Genomic DNA, 19,036 nt, shown 5'->3' on the forward strand with positions numbered 1-19,036 from the left:
GCCTCTGATCCCCGTGTTACATTCTCAAGAAAGGTTTTCTCCACAGTCTCAAGAAAGGTTTTCTCCACAAAAGGCCATTTCGCGTCCTCTAGTTTGTACCCTTCCCTGCTCCCTGGTTAATCTGATTAGAAATCTTAAGAATTTGATAATGCTGCTTTTTAATCTAAGTTGTTTTAAAAATCCCCATTCCAGGTAAGATTAGATATCAAACATTAGAACCACTCGATATTCCACTGTAGCTGTGCAAATGTTGCCATGAGTAAAGAGCATTGGTTTTACAACTGTACATAAATCTACAATGACATCAAAAAGGATTGACTAAAAAAATAAAAAAAGTCAGGTATGGTGGCAGGACCTCGGTGCAGTTACTCCAGAGGCTGAGGCAGGCTCACCTGAGCATCCACAGTTAAGCGAAAGCAAATGAGAATAGTGCACAAAACAAATCCCATGTGTGAGGGGTTACCAAAGGCAGCAGTTGAGTATTGTGGTCAGGGAATAAGCAGACGCTAGAAATGAATATCCCGTGGCCAGTGTCTTAAGTCTTTAATGGAAAGGGAAATGGACACACTGCATTGTGGGCAGTCCAAATACTGAGCTCGTGCTGCAAGAAGAGATACCACCACCAGAGAGCAGGAGCAATCTGCTGTGAGCAGTGCACGTACCGGACACCTACCCAATCCTAGTTCAGCAAGTAATGTCCCATCTGCCAACTGAAATTCAAAGCTCCAGAATTCTCCCTCAGAGAATATTGTAGGTCCTTAGTGAGTTAAGGAGAGCTTCTTTATGGACCATAGACTATACTGAATCGCCATGGTCAGATCATGTTAAATGCCTAAAGGTAAGAAATAATTCAGTTCTTTCTGGGGAAAAGTTGGCTATGGAAAGTTGGCAGTTATTTGCTTCTGCAAAATAAACCTTGCCAACTTTTCCATTCTGCAGAAATACCCAGGCTCTGTCATGCCCCTGGCATGTAGCTGCTGCCCTTCTCTGCCTCAAATGTGCTTCTCACGTGTGGGTCCTACCTGATTCTACACTCTAGGCGTAAGGAAGATCTCCTCCTACATCAGGTCCTGCCAGCAATTCTTACTGCATTTAGGAATGAGGTTCTTTGAAACCCCTTTAGGTTCCTACCCCTCAGAAAGGATAAATTAAAAAGGTTCTATTTGATCTTTTTTGCGGGGAGGGGAAGTTGTTGAGACAGGTTTCTTTGTGTAGCTGTCCTGGACTCACTTTGTAGATCAGGCTGGCCTCGAACTCACAGAGATCACCTGCCTCCACTTCCCTGAGTCCTTTGCCTTCCTGTTGTGAATAAGCATGGTACAATCAAGGCCTACAGAGATGAAGCAAGCCATACATAAGCAAGTATCCTTCCCTTCAATTTCCTCAATGAGCCTCGTACCTACAGTCCGCACGCACCTCACACTCCTGCAGATCCTGATACAACGTTGGAGGTACCTGCTGGTTGAGGTTGCAGTTCTTGCCTGGGCCAGGTAGCCATGTTGAGCTTGGCACTAAAGGCAGAACTCCCACCCCTCAGCGGGGTCCCCGGCTCTCTGCCTGACTTCATCTAGGGAGTGTCTCTAGATGAAGACTCCCCTAACCACACTTAATTTATGGCTTCTGACACAGCGCCCTGCTAGCTCTTCCCTCCCTGCGCCCATATGTTAATTAAGCACTGACATTCTACTCTTATGACAGGAGCATGCTATATAATGCAAATCAAGCACCCTGGAAGTATCTAGTTCCAACCAATTATGTACTCGTATTCTTGGACCCCCCTCCCCTAGGGGTATATAGCCATCAGCTGTTCCTGGGGTGTGCTGTCCTGCACGGTTCTCATCTCCTGCCCCTCCTGGCTTCTGGGAGGCAGCCCCCAGGCAGGAGGAGAACAACAATACAAAATACCGTGAACCGACCTGGCCAGCCAGGAATGTGCTGTACTTGTGCTCCTTGGCTCAGTTGTACTGTTACCACCCAAAGGCGAGGGCCTCCCTAAGGAGCAGCAGCCACACCTTCTGACGGCAGTGCTGGCAGTCACTGAAGGACTGTATTTCCCACTGGGCCCTTTTCTTTAATTTTTAATCAGGCTGAAAAGTGAAAACCCTCTAAAGGAAGTCTCTCAGGAAGCCAGCTAACCAGATAGGACAATGACAAAGTCATATGGAACTGGCAGTGGTGGGTAAGGTGTTGTTGCCTTTACAGTTTTACTGTTTTGATCAAACACCATGACCAAAGAAACCTGGGAAGGAGAGGGTTTATTTTGGTAACACTTCCACATCACAGTTTATTATTGCAGGAACTCAAGGCAGGAATGTGGAGGCAGTAGCTGACACAGAGGCGGTAAAGGAGTGCTGCTTCCTGGCTTGCTCAGCATGACTTGCTTAGTGGGCATCCTTACAGCACCCAGGGCCACCAGCTCAGGGGAGGCACAGCCCACAGTAAGCTGGGCCCTCCCACATCAATCATCAGTGAAGAGACTATGCCACAGGCCTGCCCACAGGCCGGTCTGGTAGAGGCATTTTCTCAATGGAGGTTTCCTCTTTCAATTTGACTCTAGCTTGTATTGAATTGACATGAAACTAGCATATTAATTCAACCAACACTGCAACTGCATCCAGTATTAAGAGTATATAAACCGTATTCTTAAAGTGTTCGCAAGCTGGCTGAGCAAGAATGTATATAAACAAAGCATTTTTTTTTCAGGGCTTCTAATTCTCACCAATGACAGAACAAGGCTTTCTGGGGGATCTCAGCCCTTAGACAGCATAGTCTGGGTTTGGACTCCAGTTAACATTTCCCCTTGGGGGTGTTAGGCCCAGCAAGAGCCTAAATATAAGAAGGTATGAAGAGAACTCAGGAAACTAATCATCCATCGATGCAAAAAACGCAAGAGACTCTTTTTAACCATTGTACAATGGGGCCACCCCTGCTGGTCAGGTAGGAGTGGCACCGGGAGACAAAGAGCTTAGGTTTTTAAAAGACACAAGGCGGGAATCTCCTGGGTTTGACTTCTTGGCAAGTTAGGATTGGATGAAGTGTCTAACTTTTAAAATAATTGGTTAGTTCTGGTCACCCTTAGGTCTAGTCAGCCCTGTCATAAATATCTGATCTTCAAGTCAGTTTGGAATTTCCTGCCATCCACAGTTAAATGTGGGGGGGGGGGGTGATTAACTCATCCCATGTCTGTTCTGAGGAGTGGGGGTTACAGGCTTTGGATCAAAGGTCAGGAGAAGGATTGGGGCCATTTGGCCCAGTTTCCAAACAAAGCCCATCTCACCGGCGCCAGCCAGTGATTTTTTTCTCCATTTAGTAGAGATCTCTGCCTGTTCTCTTCCTTATCTCTGCCCTCACAGATGGCTAATGTCAGGAACTTTTACATTCCTCGGTTCTCTGGAGAAGCACTAAGAGGCTTTAATTAACATGGGCCTAAAACTTGCAAATATAAGTTATAAGGCAATTAAAAGAAACATAGGTTACAAAGTTAGTCTGATTCTTTCAGGGGACCTTTAGTTGCAGAGTAAATTACTTAATCTTTTGAACCCTTTTGTCTGACCTATAAAATGGAGATGAACCATGACTTTACGCAGTTGTATAAGGAATAGGGAATGTGCCTTGAGGACCTGGAATGGAATATGTACTTTAAAAGGTTGGGCTGGAGAGATGGCTCGGTGGTTAAAAGCACTGGAAGCTCTTCCGAAGAACTCAGGCACTATTCCTAGCACCCACATGGCGACTCACAGCCATCTGTAACTACAGTCCGGAGAGATCCAACATCTGCTTCAGGCCTCCCGCGGCACTGCAGGCCTGTGGTGCACCGGCATGCGGACAGGCCAAACACTCATCCACTCCAAGTCAAAAATGCAGTAAAATGTTGGGCTTGGCCTTTTCATCTTCCTGGCCTTCACTCCTACAAACTCACTGTCTCTAGAAGACTAGACCTTGAGCCAACGAAGATGGCTCTGTTGCAAGGACACCAATCATGACCCCTGAGTGTGATAGCTGGGATTCACGTGGTGGAAGGAGAAAAGCAGCTTCGTTCTGCAGCTTGTCCTTCCACCTCCACATAGACTGTGGCATGCATGCACACATGACTACGATAGTTGAAAAGAAGACTGGCTCTATGCTGTACCTCATTTCTACCCCTACAGGATAGAACAGAGGACTAGAAGCACAGAATAACTGTGGCCAGTGAAGTGCTTCCCTTTGCAACCTTTCAGAGGCTTCCCAGCTCGGTCTGAATACTTACAGTGGAAAGTCTATGTCTGATGGTCTGAAAATGTTTCTGGGACCAGAGTGTAGCAGACACTTGCCTGCCATGCACAAATCTTTGAATTCAATTTCTGTCACAGTATAGAAAGAAAAAGGGGGGGAGTGTTCTAGTTCACTTTATATTGCTTATGATAAAACACTGGTCAAAAGCAATTTGGAAAGGAAAGGGTTTTTCATCTTAGACTTCTAGGTCCATTGTTGAGGAAAACCAAGGCAGGGCTCACGGCAGGAAGTGAAACAGAAACCATGGAAGAATGTTATTTACTGGCTCAATTCTTCCGACCTGCTCAGTGATCTTCCTTACACAAGCCTGGACCACCTGCCCAGGGTGGCACTGCCCACAGTGACCTGGGCCTGCTGGCATCAATCAGTAATCAAGACAATGACCCACAGACATTCCCACATGCCAGTCTGATGCAGGCAATCCCTTCGCTGAGGGTCCCTCTTCCCACCTGATTCTACTTTGTGTCAAGCTTATAAAAACCAACCAGATCAGGGAGGGAAGAAGCAAGTTGACCTTTTGGGTGGACGTTGCATCCCTCATGCACCTCTTTTACAAAGAATAAGGACTATCGTGAGTCACGGGCACACACTTGTAATCCCAGCTTCTTGGGAAACTGAAGTAGGATTAGCAATCTGAAGCTGGCCTGCATGAGGAGTGAGGAGTGAGGCTTGGAGGCAGGTGCCCTTACCTGCTGAGATCCTGTTTCAAAAACAAAGCAGTTCTGAACGGCTGAAGCAAATAAAAGTGCGTTCTGTGCAAGAGTGAGGACCAGAGTTAAAATCCCAACACCCGCATAACAAAACAAGTGTGGTCCCCATGCAAACCTGTGACCTCAACATGGAGTGGGGCCAGAGACAGGAGGATTACAGAGGATTGCTGGCTGCCAACCTACCTGAAAAAACACAAGTTCTGAGTTCAGTCAAAGCCCCTGCCCTGAAGGAATCAGGCAGTGAATGATAAAAGAGAATGCCTGATGCCCTTACTCTAGCCTGTGCACATATGTCCATGTGCACATGCATACAGCCACCCACCCACCCCACAAACAATTTAAACAGATTATCCAATCATCAAATGGGCAGAGAAGTACAAATAAATGACCAATATTTTTTTTTAAATATTCACATCCTTAGCCATCAAGAAAATGCAAGAAAAACAGACAAGTTCTGATCAGGATAGGTGGGAGAAGAGTTCTTGAATACCTGAATAGTGAGAATTTAAATGAGTCAACCCACTATGGAAGTCAGTACGGATGTGCCTCAGAAAAATGAAAATGAAAACTGCTATATGATCCGCTTGTAACGCTCCTGGGTCCTATGCCCAGAGGACCCAAGTCAGCACCACAGTGATACTTGCACACTCATATTTATTCCTGAGTACTTTCCACAGGACCCAAAAGAAGAATTTATACCAAAACGTGGTATATGCGCACAATTAAATTTTATTCTGTCATAAGGAACAAAATTATATTATTAACAGAAAAATGAATAGAACTGGAGATTATAGTGTTGAACAAAATAAGCCAGACTCAGAAAGATAAATACCATGTTTTGGCTCACTCTCAGAATCTAGCTTTAAGTACACACACACACACACACACACACATACACACACACGACACAAAAATAAAGGAGGACCATCTGCATGGAAGACTGGTGAGAGGCAGGGGGCAAACAAGAAAGGGTGATAGGCAAACAGAAGAGGGTGACTGTTGATGGCTAAGCACATTATATTTATGTGGAATTTTTATATGAAAATGTCATGTGAAAACTATTATTTTGTACATTCACAAAATGATCATTAAAAATCATAAAATAAATAATATTCTACCCAAACTAATATTACCAGTTACTGTAACTACAGGACTGAAGCAGATAAAGGTGTGATGTGGGGACGAGCTGGCTGGGAAGTAGATGCTGAAAGTACTGTCATGATCACGAATCTCAAGCCTGATGTCATGACAGGGACCTGTGGTATTTCCACGTGCCTGGGAACCTGAGGCAGATAGACCATTTGAGACCAAGAAGGATAGGGGAGAAGGAAGAAGGAAGGAAGGAAGGAAGGAAGGAAGGAAGGAAGGAAGGAAGGAAGGAAGGAAGGAAAAAACAAACAAAGAATGGGGTGTTATAGAAGTTTTCGGTCGCTAAGATAAAACACTGATCAAAAGCAGCTTGTGGAGGAAGGAGTTTCCTTTAGCTTACACAGGCTAAGCCGTATACAGCCCAGGCCCACCAGCACAAAAGCTGCACTGCCCACAGTGGGCTTGGCCCTCCCGTATCATTCATTAGCCAAGAAAATGCCCCCAACGATTCGCCCACAAGACAATCTGTTGGAGGCCATTCCTCAACTAAATCCTCTCTCCTCTGGTGTGTCTAAATTTGTGTCGAGTTGACAAAAACTAACAAGCTCTGAGCATGGTGGTGCATGCATTTAGTCCCAGCACTTGGGAAACTGAGGAGTGAGTTCAAGACCAGCCTGGGCTACCTACTGAGTTCCAGGCCAGCCAGGGCTACATAGTGAGTGAGATCCTATCTTAAAAACAAACAGGGCTGGAGAGATGGCTCAGCAGTTAAGAGCACTGGCTGCTCTTGCAGAGGATCCAGGTTCAATTCCCAGCACCCACACGGCAGCTCAAAACTGTGAATCACACCCTTATACAGATATACCTGCAGGCAAAACACCAATGCATAGTAAATAAAAACAAGCTATTAAAAAAGAAACCCTAACAAGCAAGGAAAAAGATGGGGAAATACTGAGTATAGTGAGACACTAAAGGAAGAGATAGAACGAAGGAAGGAAGGGAGGGAGGGAGAGAGGAAGAGAGGTAGGGAGAGAAGGGGAGAGAGGGGGAGGGAGGGAGGAAAGGAGAGGTAAGTCATATGCAAGGCAGGTACAGGGTAAGTGGGACTTTGTGTGAGCCATGTAGCACACGAACACGTGAAAATTAAATCTCACAGGATGTCTGAGGAAGGTTTCTATTGCTGCGATGACCAACAGGAGCTTGGGGAGGAAAGGGTTTATTTGGCTCACACTTCCACATCACTATTCACCAGAAAGGAAGTCAGGACAGGAACTCAAACAGGGCAGGGACCCGGAGGCAGGGGCTGGGGCAGAGGCCGTGGAGGATGCCGCTTACTGGCTTGCTCCCATGGCTTGCTCAACCTGCTTATACAAGCTAGGACCTCCAGCTCAGGGCTGGGCCCTCCCACATCAATCACAGATTAGGAAAATGCCCTACAAGCTTGCCTACAGCCTGATCGCATGGAGGCATTTTCCTAATTGAGGTTCCCTATGACGTTAGCTTGTAACAAGTCAACAAAAAACTATCCAGCACACAGGAAGTAGATGATAACTGAGTTTTATGACGTTGAAAGCAAATTGATTCTTCTTATGACTTGAAACCTTTATTACAGGCTATGTAGCCAGTGTTTCATGGCAGCCTGGTCATGTGATAGAAGATGATCCACCATGTGCCTCTCTGCACTGCGGGGGTGAGTGCCTTTTGAAGCTCCTTTCCTGGATCACTCATGACCAGGAGGATGAAGACAGTGAAGTGTCTCTTGTAGCCTGGAAATAATTTTTGGGCCACAGTCAACATTTATCATCACTGACAACAAATGACATCAGCAAGAATATAACAGATCATGGATGTATTTTCCTTTGTTTAAGCCATTGCTTAATTTCTATAGCATTTACAAATTAAAACTTTATTTGCTTCATGCTCACAAAGTGAACTGATGAGAGAAATCACATGAGAAGTTTCTTGCTGGCCTCTCCCTTACAGAGATGAAGTATGTCCAAGCACAGGTTGAGTTGGGAGCCTCCAGCTTGCTCTGGATCCACGTCAGAGGGCCCCCTGTTGGTCGCTGCTGATCTGGGTGCTCTCTTTTCGTGTCTCACTGAGCTGCTGGGATCAGGAAAGAATGGTATTCCAATCCTCAGGGCAGGACCTATGAGCAGTTGTCTCTAAGTCTTTTCCTCTCACAATTTCTCCCCAGTGGATCTTCAGACCTGCCACAAACGACATGACCGGGCAGGGCGGTAAGAAGCTGCCTCCAATCTGGGAGACTCTTCTGCCTCCCAGAAGAGTCTCCAGCAGAGGTGAACCCTGCCTACCAAGTGTGTCCCTCACTTGCTGTAACTTTAATGAACACCTAAGGTAATTAACTTACAAACTGGAAAGGGTTGCTTTGGCCTGCAGGTTTAGAGGTTTCAGCCCATAGTCAGTTGGACTCTCCACTTTTGGGGCCGCAGTGAGGCAGCACATCTTGGCGGGAGCACATGACAAAACTTACCTTGTAGCCACCACGTAAAAGAAAAGAGAAGGGAGCCAGGCATGGTGGCCTTGGCTTTAGTTCCAGCGCTTGAGAAGTAAAGGCAGGTGGATTTCTCTGAGTTTGAGGGCAGACTTCTCTACATAGAGAGTTTCAGGACAGCCAGGGCTAAAAGGACAGATCCTATCTCAAAAAATAAGAAAAGAAAAGAAGACAGGAGAAGAGGCCGCAGTCTGACATCTCTGTCAAGGACACATCTCAGAGTTCTCGCTGGCACTTCCTAAAGGCTTCAGGACCTGTAAGGGGCAACTCTGGGACCTTTAACCTGGGCCATGGAAGACACTCCAGATCCAAACATACACCCTGACAGACAATGTGGAGTTCTTCCTGTTTGAGGCGACAAATGCATAGCTCTTGTCCTGAGGGTGGCAACTGCTCTTGGTGCGTTATTTTTTCATAATAGATGAAAGTTCTAGAAGCATATTCTGAAAGAGATTTCAAAAAGAGACTCAGAAGGCTTGTGAAATCAGTTCTGCTCATATGCTTGGAGAACTCTGTCATAAACAACAGAGATCCAAAGCCTGCTGCACGGGGAAGCTCTGTATGGTTCCCAGGGTGTGTGTCATGAAAATGGTTCCCCAGATGTGTGTCATTGAAATGACTCTGTCTACTTATCTTCGCAAGAAAGATCTAAATCCTAACTGCAACTACCCCTCCTTTCTCTTCTTCCCACTGTTGTCTGTCCAAATCCAAGACCTAAAACAAAGGTTTTTCTTAAATCCCATTATAACTATTCTTCAATTAGCTAGATCTTTGCAGGGAAAGCGTCAGATCCAAAAGAAACTCAGGACAAATGACTGTGGTGCCTATTGGCATACCAAAACTCATGCTGGCTTCCAGGCTTCCTTGGTAGCACAAATACCTGTGGCTTTTCTCAACCCACCCCTACCCTAAACTTCTTCAGCTCATGGCTTTCCCTTCTCCAGTTTCTCATTCCCTTTTCATCCCACCATTTCAGCTATGTGCTTTCTTGGTCCCCTCTCTCATTTGTCTTCTCTTCTTGGCCTCCTTTCTCTTGGCCCTCACTCATAGTCTAATTTGCCTGTACTCTTCTTCTTCTTCTTCTTCTTCTTCTTCTTCTTCTTCTTCTTCTTCTTCTTCTTCTTCTTCTTCTTCTTCCTCTTCCTCTTCCTCCTCCTCCTCCTCCTCCTCCTCCTCCTCCTCCTCCTTTTCTTCTTCCCCTCTCTCTTCCTCCCCCTCCTCATCCCTCTCTTCCTCCCCTTCCTCTTTCCTCTCATGGTCTAGCCCAGTCTCCTGGCCATGTTCCTTAGACTTTCTCCCTCTACTCCAAACTGTTCTAGATGCCTCTGGCTGTGCTCTCCCTCATATCTATAATAAAAACCTTCCCTTCAACCATACATGGGAGGGGTTATGTCCTCAGTTTACACATCTGGTGCCAAAATCTTCAGTTTATACAGAAAGAAATTCAAATATAGAATGTTCCATTTAGGGCTGGAGAGATGGCTCAGTGTGCTTAAGAGCACTTGCTGCTCTTGCAGAGGACCAGAATTCCGTTCCCAGCACCCATGTCGGTGGCTCACACCTATAAGAATCATCTGTAACTCCAGTTTCAGGTGGGGAACAATGCTTCAGAGTTATTATCATTATTATTGCTGTATATATTATTGTGTTTATTTTTAACTAACCTGTTTTAGGTTAGCATAGAATTTGGTTTTGTCGTGGCATCGTGGCCTGAATGTGGCACTATGCTTTGTTCCTGTTTGCTGCACCTGCCCGATTTTAGATGGTTCCCTCTCTCCAACTAGTGAGCCCTCTTCTGCTCTCCTGGTGTCTATCCCCACTTCCCTTTATGAATTCTCCCTTTTCTTTCATGAGACTTTCTAGTTCCGTGACCTGCAAACACATATATAAATATGCACATATATTCACATATATGTAAATTTAAACCTAGGGTCTTCATGTGAGGGAAAAATGTAGCATTTAGCTTTCTGAGTTTATTTCACATCATGAGTCCCGGTTGCACTTGTTTTCCTGAAAATGTCATGATTTCATTTTTCTTTATATCATTATGTATATAGATCACATATTACATATTCATTGATTTGTGATGGACATTAAGACTGATTTCATTTCCTTGCTGTTGTGAATAGAAAATCTATAGCCACGGTCCTGTATCTCTGTGGTATGTTAGCTCAAAATATGCCATATGACCCAATAACAGCATATCCAGCTCATACAGTAACTACATTTTCCAATTTTTGAAGAAGCTCCATGATTTCCACAGCCTCTGCACACCTTTACACTCCCAGCAACAACTCAGGAGAATTCTTCTTTCTCTGCATCCTCGTCAGCACTTGCTGTCATTGGTTTGCTCCATCAGGACCAGCCAGGGTGAGATGGGAACTCAGCAGTTTCAGTTTTCATTTCCCTCCCAGCTAAGGGTGCTGAACCCTTCAAGTGTTTTCTGGACATTTGTATTTCTTTTGAGAACTGTCTGTTCAGTGTATTTGTTTGTTGATTGGATGGTTTTTGTGTGTTTAATTTGTGTCATTGTTTATACACCTTTATATCAATTCCCTGTCTGTTGTGTAGAACTTGTCATCCATTTTCCAGGATTTTTGCTCCTCTGTTGTTTGCTTTGCTCATTAGAAGCTTCTTAATTCACATAACCACCATCAATGGGTTCTTAGGAGTTGTTCCCTGCACTGTTAAAGCCCCTCAGGAAATCCTTGTCTCTGATTACATTTTAAAGAATTTGTCTATATCTTCCCCAACAGTTTTAAAGTTTGGGTTTTTGATTAAGGTCTTTGACCCATCGAACTGATTTTTCTGTAAGATCTGGCTCCACTTTCATTGTTCTGCATATGTAAACCCATTTAAAAAGGAGGTTGTCTTTCTCCGGTGTATATTTGATAGTTTTTTCAAAAATGAGGTAGCTGTGAGTGTGCGGCTAGACTTGTGTTTTTGTGCAGGCGCCTGCTCCATAATATAACCTGGTGTTGTGACACCTCACAATGCTCTCTGCTGAGGACTGACTCAGCTATTTAGGCCTTCTGTGCTTCCGAATGAATGTTAGGTGTTTTCACCAATTCTGTGAAGAATGCCAGTGGAATTTTGATGGGTTGCCTTGACTATATGTATGTATGTATGTGTATATATATATATATATATATATATATATATATATATATATATACAGAGAGAGAGAGAGAGAGAGAGAGAGAGAGAGAGAGAGAGATTGCATTCGGAAACATAACCATTTTCTGTTATTGATTTTGCTTACCTATGAATATGGGAGATCTTTCTATCTTCTTGTGTGTCTCTCATTTTTTCTTCAATGCCTAAAGTTTGTCCTATAAGGATCTTTCTTGGTTAGGTTTGTTCCCCAAATTTTTGCTTTCTCTAAAGCTATTATGTGTGCAATTTCCTCTCTTATTTCTTTCCCAGCAAATGCATTATTGGTCTATAGAAAAGCTACTGGCTTTTGTATGTTGATTTTGTATCCTACTACTTTGCTGACAGTGTTTCTCAAGCCAAAGAGGTTTTTTATTTTATTATTTTTGGGGAATTTTTTTTTGGTGGAGTCTATAGAGTCTTAGATATAGGATCATGCCGTCTGCAAATAGAAATAATTTAACTTCTTCCCCTCCTCCATGTACTTCTTTTACTTCCCTGTCTTATTTCTCTAGCTAAGACATTGGGCACTATGTTCAACAAGAGTTTTTTTCATGCCAGATTTTAGAGAAAATTCAGTTTTTCCCTAGTTAGTGTAATCTTGGCGTCTTAGTTACTTTTCTGTTGTGTGATAAAACACCATGACTAAGAGAAAGAATTTAATTTGGGACTCACAGTTTCAGAGGACTAGTATCTATAAGCATCATGGCTGAGCGCATGGCAGCAGGCAGGCAGGCAGGCATGGTGCTAGAGCAGTAGTCAAGAGCTCACATATAGAGACATAACCACAAAGCAGAGAGAAAGAGATGCTGGGAATGGCTATAGGTTTTGTCTTTTTTTTAAACCTCAAGCCTGTCCTTACTGACACATCCTCCAACAAAACCACACCTCTCCCTAATCCTTCCCAATCAGTTCCACCAACTGGTGGCTAAGTATTCAAATATATAGGAGCCATTCTCATTCAAATCACTACACTTAGCTATGGGTTTAGCATATATTGCCTTTATTATATTAGAGTATGTTCTTTTTATTTCTAGTTTCTATGAGGCTTTGTTTTTTGTTTCATTTTGTTTTTATTTACTTATTTATTTTTATCATGAAAGCTGAACTTTGTTGAAGGCTCTTTCTGAATCACTGAAATAATGATGTGGTTTCCGCTTTTAAGTTACTTTTCTGCTAAATTACACTCAGTTTGCATATATTGAACCAACCTTGTATCTAGAATGAAACCAACTTGGTCAAAGTGTATGGTTTTTGTTTTGTTTTGTTTTGGCAGGGGAGGGTTACTGTTTTCAAGACAGGGTTTCTCTGTGTCATCCTGGTTGTCCTATAACTTGCTCTATAAACCAGGCTAGCCTTGAACTCAGAGATCTGACTGCCTCTGCCTCTTGAATGCTGGGATTAAAAGCATACACTACCACCATCTGGCTTATGATCTTAACATGTCCTGTTTATTTGAAAATATTTTATTGAGAATGTTTACACCTATGTTCATCAGGGAAATTGGTTTATCTTTGTTGTGTCCTTATCCAGTCTAGTGAAACCTAGCAGTGAATCTATCTGGTTCTAGACTTTTTTTTTTGTTGGGAAGCCCTTGTAAGAGGTTATGGTTCCCAGCTTGTTTCGCTTTTGTTTCAGGAAAGGATGGTTCCTTAAACATCCCCTACATCAGGATGTGACACAGGTGGAGCACCTTCACCAGCTGAGCCAGTGCTGGGCTGGGCTTTGAACACCCATAACTGTGAGCTAAATGGAATTGTAAAGTGAGCCTCTCCAAGGTATTTCATCCCAGTAATGGAAACTGACAAATACAATGCCTGTTTGGACTTCTGTGTCCTTTATGGGGATCTTGGTGGTAGTGTTACAGAGCCTGGTGCCTGCCAGGCAAGTGCTCTACCATTAAGCTGTGTTCTCATCCTGCATCCTGTGTTTATAAAGAGGTTGGCAGTGCATTTCCTTGGCTCAAGCTATTTGGAGCTATTTTTTGTATATGAATACAATGAAGCCCATGCAGGAAAGATAAAGACATGGCCTGCCCGTTCATCTGTCCTCTAGCCCTCTGAGATTTGCTGCTCTCCTCCAGGTGATAAGCTGAAGGGTGAAAAGCATCTGCTAAACACGTCTCAGATGTGAGGAGGTGCAAGAGAGGTGACCAAAGTTGTCTTGCCAACTTCCCCATGCAGATGAGAAGAGGGACTCAGTGACAAAATTACTCCAAAGCAGTGATTTGAGCCTGAGCTGCACATTGCACTTACCACAGGAATCTTAAAAACACTGATGTGTAGCCAGATGCAGAGGCGCACATCTGTAATACCAGCACTTGGAGAAGCAGAGGCAGAGGCAGAAGGATCTCTGTGAGTCTGAGGCCAGCCTGGCCTACAAAGTGAGTCCAGAACAGCCAAGGCTACACACATGCACACGTGGGCACACACACACAAATACTAATGTCTATGCCCCACTCACAGGGACTCTTTTTCAATCAGAACTGCATGAGTCCCAAGTGTGAAGTCTTCACTTGATCTTAGCCCAAAGGCCAAGAAGTGATGAGCTTGAAGTCATTAAAGCTCCCAGATGTCTGTAATCCATGGTCAGAACTAAGACCCCTGTTCTAATTTGACGTAGAGTTTCAAGAAACACATACACTGATCCTAAGCATAGCCACCAACAAGAAGTGAGTGTTGGCCTGAGAGAAGCTTAAGTCTACATAGGAGAGTCCTAGTCCAGTCTGGTTTAGTATACGGAGAGAATAACTGTAAATACGAAGGAAGTTGAACTGGGTTAGAAAGATGCATTTGTTAGCACAAAGAGTGAAACAAAAAAGAAACATGGATGTGAGTTCAACAAAGAGAGCTCAACTCGGGGTTGAGAGTTTCATTTTAATGGAAACAAAAGCAAACCAAGACTGTTCCAAACAGTTGTTAAAACAAGTGTCACCCTTTGTTTCTGAATTACAAAGACACCAAAGTAGATATTCACTGTTCTTTATGATGACCAGGGAAATATTATTCTCACAGTGGATTTCCAGAGAACAAAATTAAACCAGTGCAATGCTGGTTTTATTCTAAATATATCACCAAATATCTGTGTATGGCCTTTACTTCCAGAGGTGTTAAATGAGTAGAGCATGGCCTCCTTAGTTAGACGAGAGCAACTCAAGCTGGCAGATAATATCTACTCTGAGTTGTCCTCTACACTTTGACAGACAGAGAGCTTTCTCTGTGTCTGTGTGTGAGCGTGTGTGTGTGAGTGTGTATGTGATAGTGTGATGGTTTGCAGAGGATATCACTCTCCACCTTATTTTTTGAGGCAGGTTCTCTCCCTAAAACTAGAGCTCTCTGATTTGGCAGGACTAGCTGGCCAGCAAACACCAAAGAGCCTCCTGTCTCCACCTCCCCAGAGCTGGATTACAAACGCATTGTGCCATTCCAGCTTTTTAGGTGGGTATTGAGTGTTGGAACTCTGTGGGTGTTTTACCAGCACAGCCATCTGCCCAGAAGTCCACCAACATGCACACACACACACTTTACATGCATGCATATACACATGCTTTTTTGTAACTGCTTAATTAGCTGATATTTTATAGAACCTAGCCAGTGTTAACTCAAGGAAAGACATTAGTTTGTAAAGTCTGATATGGTGGCTGACTGCCGCTGCTGGTCACTGCTGCTTGATAGGAACACACAGATACATTCAGGAGAATATGGATTGTTCCGCATCCAATTCCCCAGGGAAACTTGTCTTTCATGAGGGCAGTATCAATACTGCAGGTTTCAATGCTCTTCTGACAGGAGCACATGGACTGCTTTTCCATGTGCTAAAACATCTTCCAAGGTTCAGTTCAAAGTAAGTTCACCCATGAAGAGTCCCCAACCAGCAGTTTTAGAATCACTGCTTCCTCCTCAGCCCGCTGGCCCCATTGTCACTGCACCTTTCACCAGCACTGCACTTTCACCTGCCTCACTTTAAAAACTATACTTTAAGACTTTTAATGGAAGAGATGGTACTTTAGCCATAATCATCACTTGTAATCATTAGTGTAATTTTTCTTTTTAAAATTTTTTTATTTTTATTTTACTTATATGCACTGGTGTTTTGCCTGCATGCATGTTTATGTGAAAGGGTCAGATGTTGGAGTTACAGACAGTTGTGAGCTGCCATGTGGGTGGTGGTATTTGAACCTGGCTCCTTTGGAAGAGCAATCAATACTCTTAACTGCAGCCATCTGTCCAGCACCGTAGTGTAATTTTTCTATACATTTATTTTGATAATCAAATAAATTATTAATTATTTATTATTGAATTATTTATTACAATTTAATTCAGTTATTATTCAATTATTTATTAAAATATTAATTGAATGAGTTTAACTGAATATAATGAATGAATTTGCTTTTCCATAAATTAATTTCTAATTAAGTCACTTCTCTTTAAAACACTATACATATATCCCCTGATGGATGAAAGGGGAAGAGTGAGGAGGTGGATCAACATGGCTGCCTTTACTTACCATTGATGCTCTGTGCCCAGTGGTTGATGGCAGAGGTGAGGGGCTGTTTTCCCCATGCGGAAAATCCAAGCAGGAGCTATTCAGAGACCGTGAGCTACTTGAGTCACTGTGCTGTTGTCCCTTTTCTGACAATAGCCTCGAGAGAAAGCTAGCCTTGCGACTACCTGGACCTAGTCTGTCTGTCCAAACCCCACTCTCTCTTGCACTGCCATCACTGCCTTGGAAGCGACTTTGACGGTCTGTGAGAGGTTTTCCAGAAGCTTCTGGGCCCTGGGATCGCTCCCAGGTTTCTAATGCAGAAGATGGGCAGTGCTGAGAAGCTGTTGTTGTACCTAACCAGGCCTGAGACATCACATTCTTGGGGCCAGAAAGGGAATGGCATGGTTGCTGTCCTGGGTGCTGAATTTTGGCGCTGCCATCGTGGGGACACGGGCTGTGAACATGGAGCTGTCCACTGTTTTCAACTTTCTCAGCCCAGTCTCTTCTGCTACAGGAACCATCTGCCTCAAGTTGCCTGGAGTGTGGGATTTGCCACATGCTTTTAGACCTCGGTATATTGACTCGGATGATCTGTTGTTTATTGTTAGCTTGAAGTAGCGAGATCCTTTCGGGTAAAGAACAAACCACACACTGCCGGGCCCCTGAGTAGTTTGTTGGGTGTAATGGAGGGCCTGTTTCATTTTCAGTGTTCCCACTGCTGGATTCGCCATCAAGTGCCCTCATGATTTTCCTGATGCCAAGATGAAATATTTCCAGGATGTTGAGTAACAGGGAGATGGCGGCAATGCTGAGCATAAAGAGCATGAAAATGGTCTTCTCTGTGGGCCTGGATACAAAGCAGTCCACTGCATTGGGGCAAGGGGGTTGGGTGCATTTGTAAAGGGGGTGCATTTGAAACCCATAGAGGATATATTGGCCTATCATGAACCCTACCTCTAGCATAGATCTGGTCAAGATGTGTAGGACATAAGTACGCAGCAGACATCCTTTCAGAGGGACTTTATGAATCTTCTTCTGCTCCTCGAGTCTCCTCAGCTCCCTCTCTACCCTTTGTTGCTCCTCCAAGTCAAGTTCTGAGTTCTCCATGTGGGCTCTGAGGTGTGACCTCTTCTTCTGCCTCTGCTTCTCAAACTCTCTGAGTCTGTAAAGTGCATGGCCCATGTACACCAAAGAAGGGGAAGACACAAAGATGATCTGCAAAACCCAGAATCTGATCAGAGAGATAGGGAAAGCCTCATCATAACAGATATTGTTACAACCCGGCTGCTGGGTGTTGCAGGCAAAAGAGGACTGTTCATCATCCCAGACATCCTCTGCAGCAACACCAAGCACCAGCATCCGGAAGATGAAGAGGATGGTCAGCCAGATTTTCCCCACTATAGTTGAGTGGGAGTGAACTTCCTCTAGGATGCCACCCAATAGATTCCAATCTCCCATGGTTAGAAATTCACGTCTGAAATATACAGAAAACAAGGAGGTTAATAAAACTGAGGGAGGTGATGGTTTTCCTACTGCCTGGGGGCTGCCTCCCAGCAGCCCACAAAGTCAGGAGGGGCAGGAGATGAGAAGTGAGTCTGGAATGGCCAGTGGGTACAGGGATCACACACCCCGGGAACCAGCTGATAACTAATTCAACTTTAATTCCAGAGAACAAAGGCTATATACTCCTTGGGGAGTGGAGAGGGAGCTCCAAGAATGGGTGGACATAATTGGTTGGAACTAGGCACTTCAAGGATGCTTGATTTGCGTTATACAGCATGTTCCTATCATATGAATGAAACACAGTACCTAATTGACATATAGGTGAAGGGAGCGAAGAGGTAGCAGGGACTGTGTCAGAGGCCATATATCAAATGTGATTAGGGGAGACAGCGTCTAAAGACACTCTCCAGATGAAGTCAGGCAGAGAGCAGGAGGCCCTGCTGAGGGGAGGGAAGCCTGCCTTTAACAGGAGTTCAGAATGGCTATCCAGTCCAAGCAAGAACCGCAACCTCAGAAGGGTACCTCCAACAGGTTACAACTCACAAGGGTGTTTGGTCATATGTTGGTACAGTGTTCTTTTGGAATGTACAATTTACCCTTGCTCATTCAAATGCTGATTTCTCTACCCCACTCTCTGGTTTCAATCCAGACATGGCATTGTGATGCTTATCCTAAGCATCACCTGTCTCAAGTTTGTGTAAACATGCCACCATTTGTTCTCTGTGTTGTCAAGAAAACATCAAGCCAGTGCTGAGCAATAGTGAGAATAGGGTGGGACATCCTGATCTGGAGGGGAGGAGAAGGAAGTGAGGGGAGAAAGAGGAGAGTGGAGATCTGTAGGACAGGACTTGGAACCAGGAGGAAAGATGAACTGGACCCAAGCTATGACTAAAAGCAAGTACAATGGGTAAAATCTGAATGGTAAGAAGCTATGTAAGCTTGGAGGTTAAGATGGAGTAACTATTGCCCAGCATTGTGTTTTAGGATAATTAAATAAATCCTAGTCTCCATATGGTGATTTGTGTATATAGCTGGCTTACAAATAACCACTGATTAACTAAAAGATAAACCAATAATAAATATTAATAACCCACAACATTCATAAATATCACATATTCTTTGTTTAAGTCAATATAACTCTTCTTCTTTGTTTAAGTCAATATAACTCTTACTTCATACTTAAAGAAACTGAAAATTTCCAAGGAATATCAGTTTTTGAGCAAAACACTTGAGGTTCCAGCCCTGCTTGAGTTCCTGTCCTGACTTTTTCCAATCATGGCTTATTATCTGCAAGTGTAAGCGGAACAAA

At 43.9% G+C, this 19,036-nt stretch overlaps 1 protein-coding gene across 1 annotated transcript; it reads right to left on the reverse strand.

The window, feature by feature from the left end:
• Positions 1 to 8,990: 8,990 nt before the first annotated feature.
• On the reverse strand, positions 8,991 to 17,682 carry Gja10 (gap junction protein alpha 10). Its single transcript, XM_021650821.2, has 2 exons — positions 16,246 to 17,682; positions 8,991 to 9,029 (listed from the first exon to the last, which is right to left on the reverse strand). The coding sequence occupies exons 1-2, from the start codon at positions 17,680 to 17,682 to the stop codon at positions 8,991 to 8,993; spliced, it is 1,476 nt and encodes a 491-aa protein (XP_021506496.2).
• Positions 17,683 to 19,036: the final 1,354 nt, after the last annotated feature.

Source organism: Meriones unguiculatus, chromosome 20 (assembly GCF_030254825.1).
Source record: "Meriones unguiculatus strain TT.TT164.6M chromosome 20, Bangor_MerUng_6.1, whole genome shotgun sequence".
Classification (NCBI taxonomy): Eukaryota; Metazoa; Chordata; class Mammalia; order Rodentia; family Muridae; genus Meriones; species Meriones unguiculatus.

What these genes read in the sequence shown, in the direction of transcription:
- Gja10 (XM_021650821.2), bottom strand. Translation starts at nt 17,682, where the DNA reads ATGGGAGATTGGAATCTATTGGGTGGCATCCTAGAGGAAGTTCACTCC. An exon ending in CTGGGCACAGAGCATCAATG is followed by an intron (nt 9,030 to 16,245) that starts GTAAGTAAAGGC and finishes AATCTCTTTCAG; the next exon opens with AATATGCTTCTAGAACTTTC.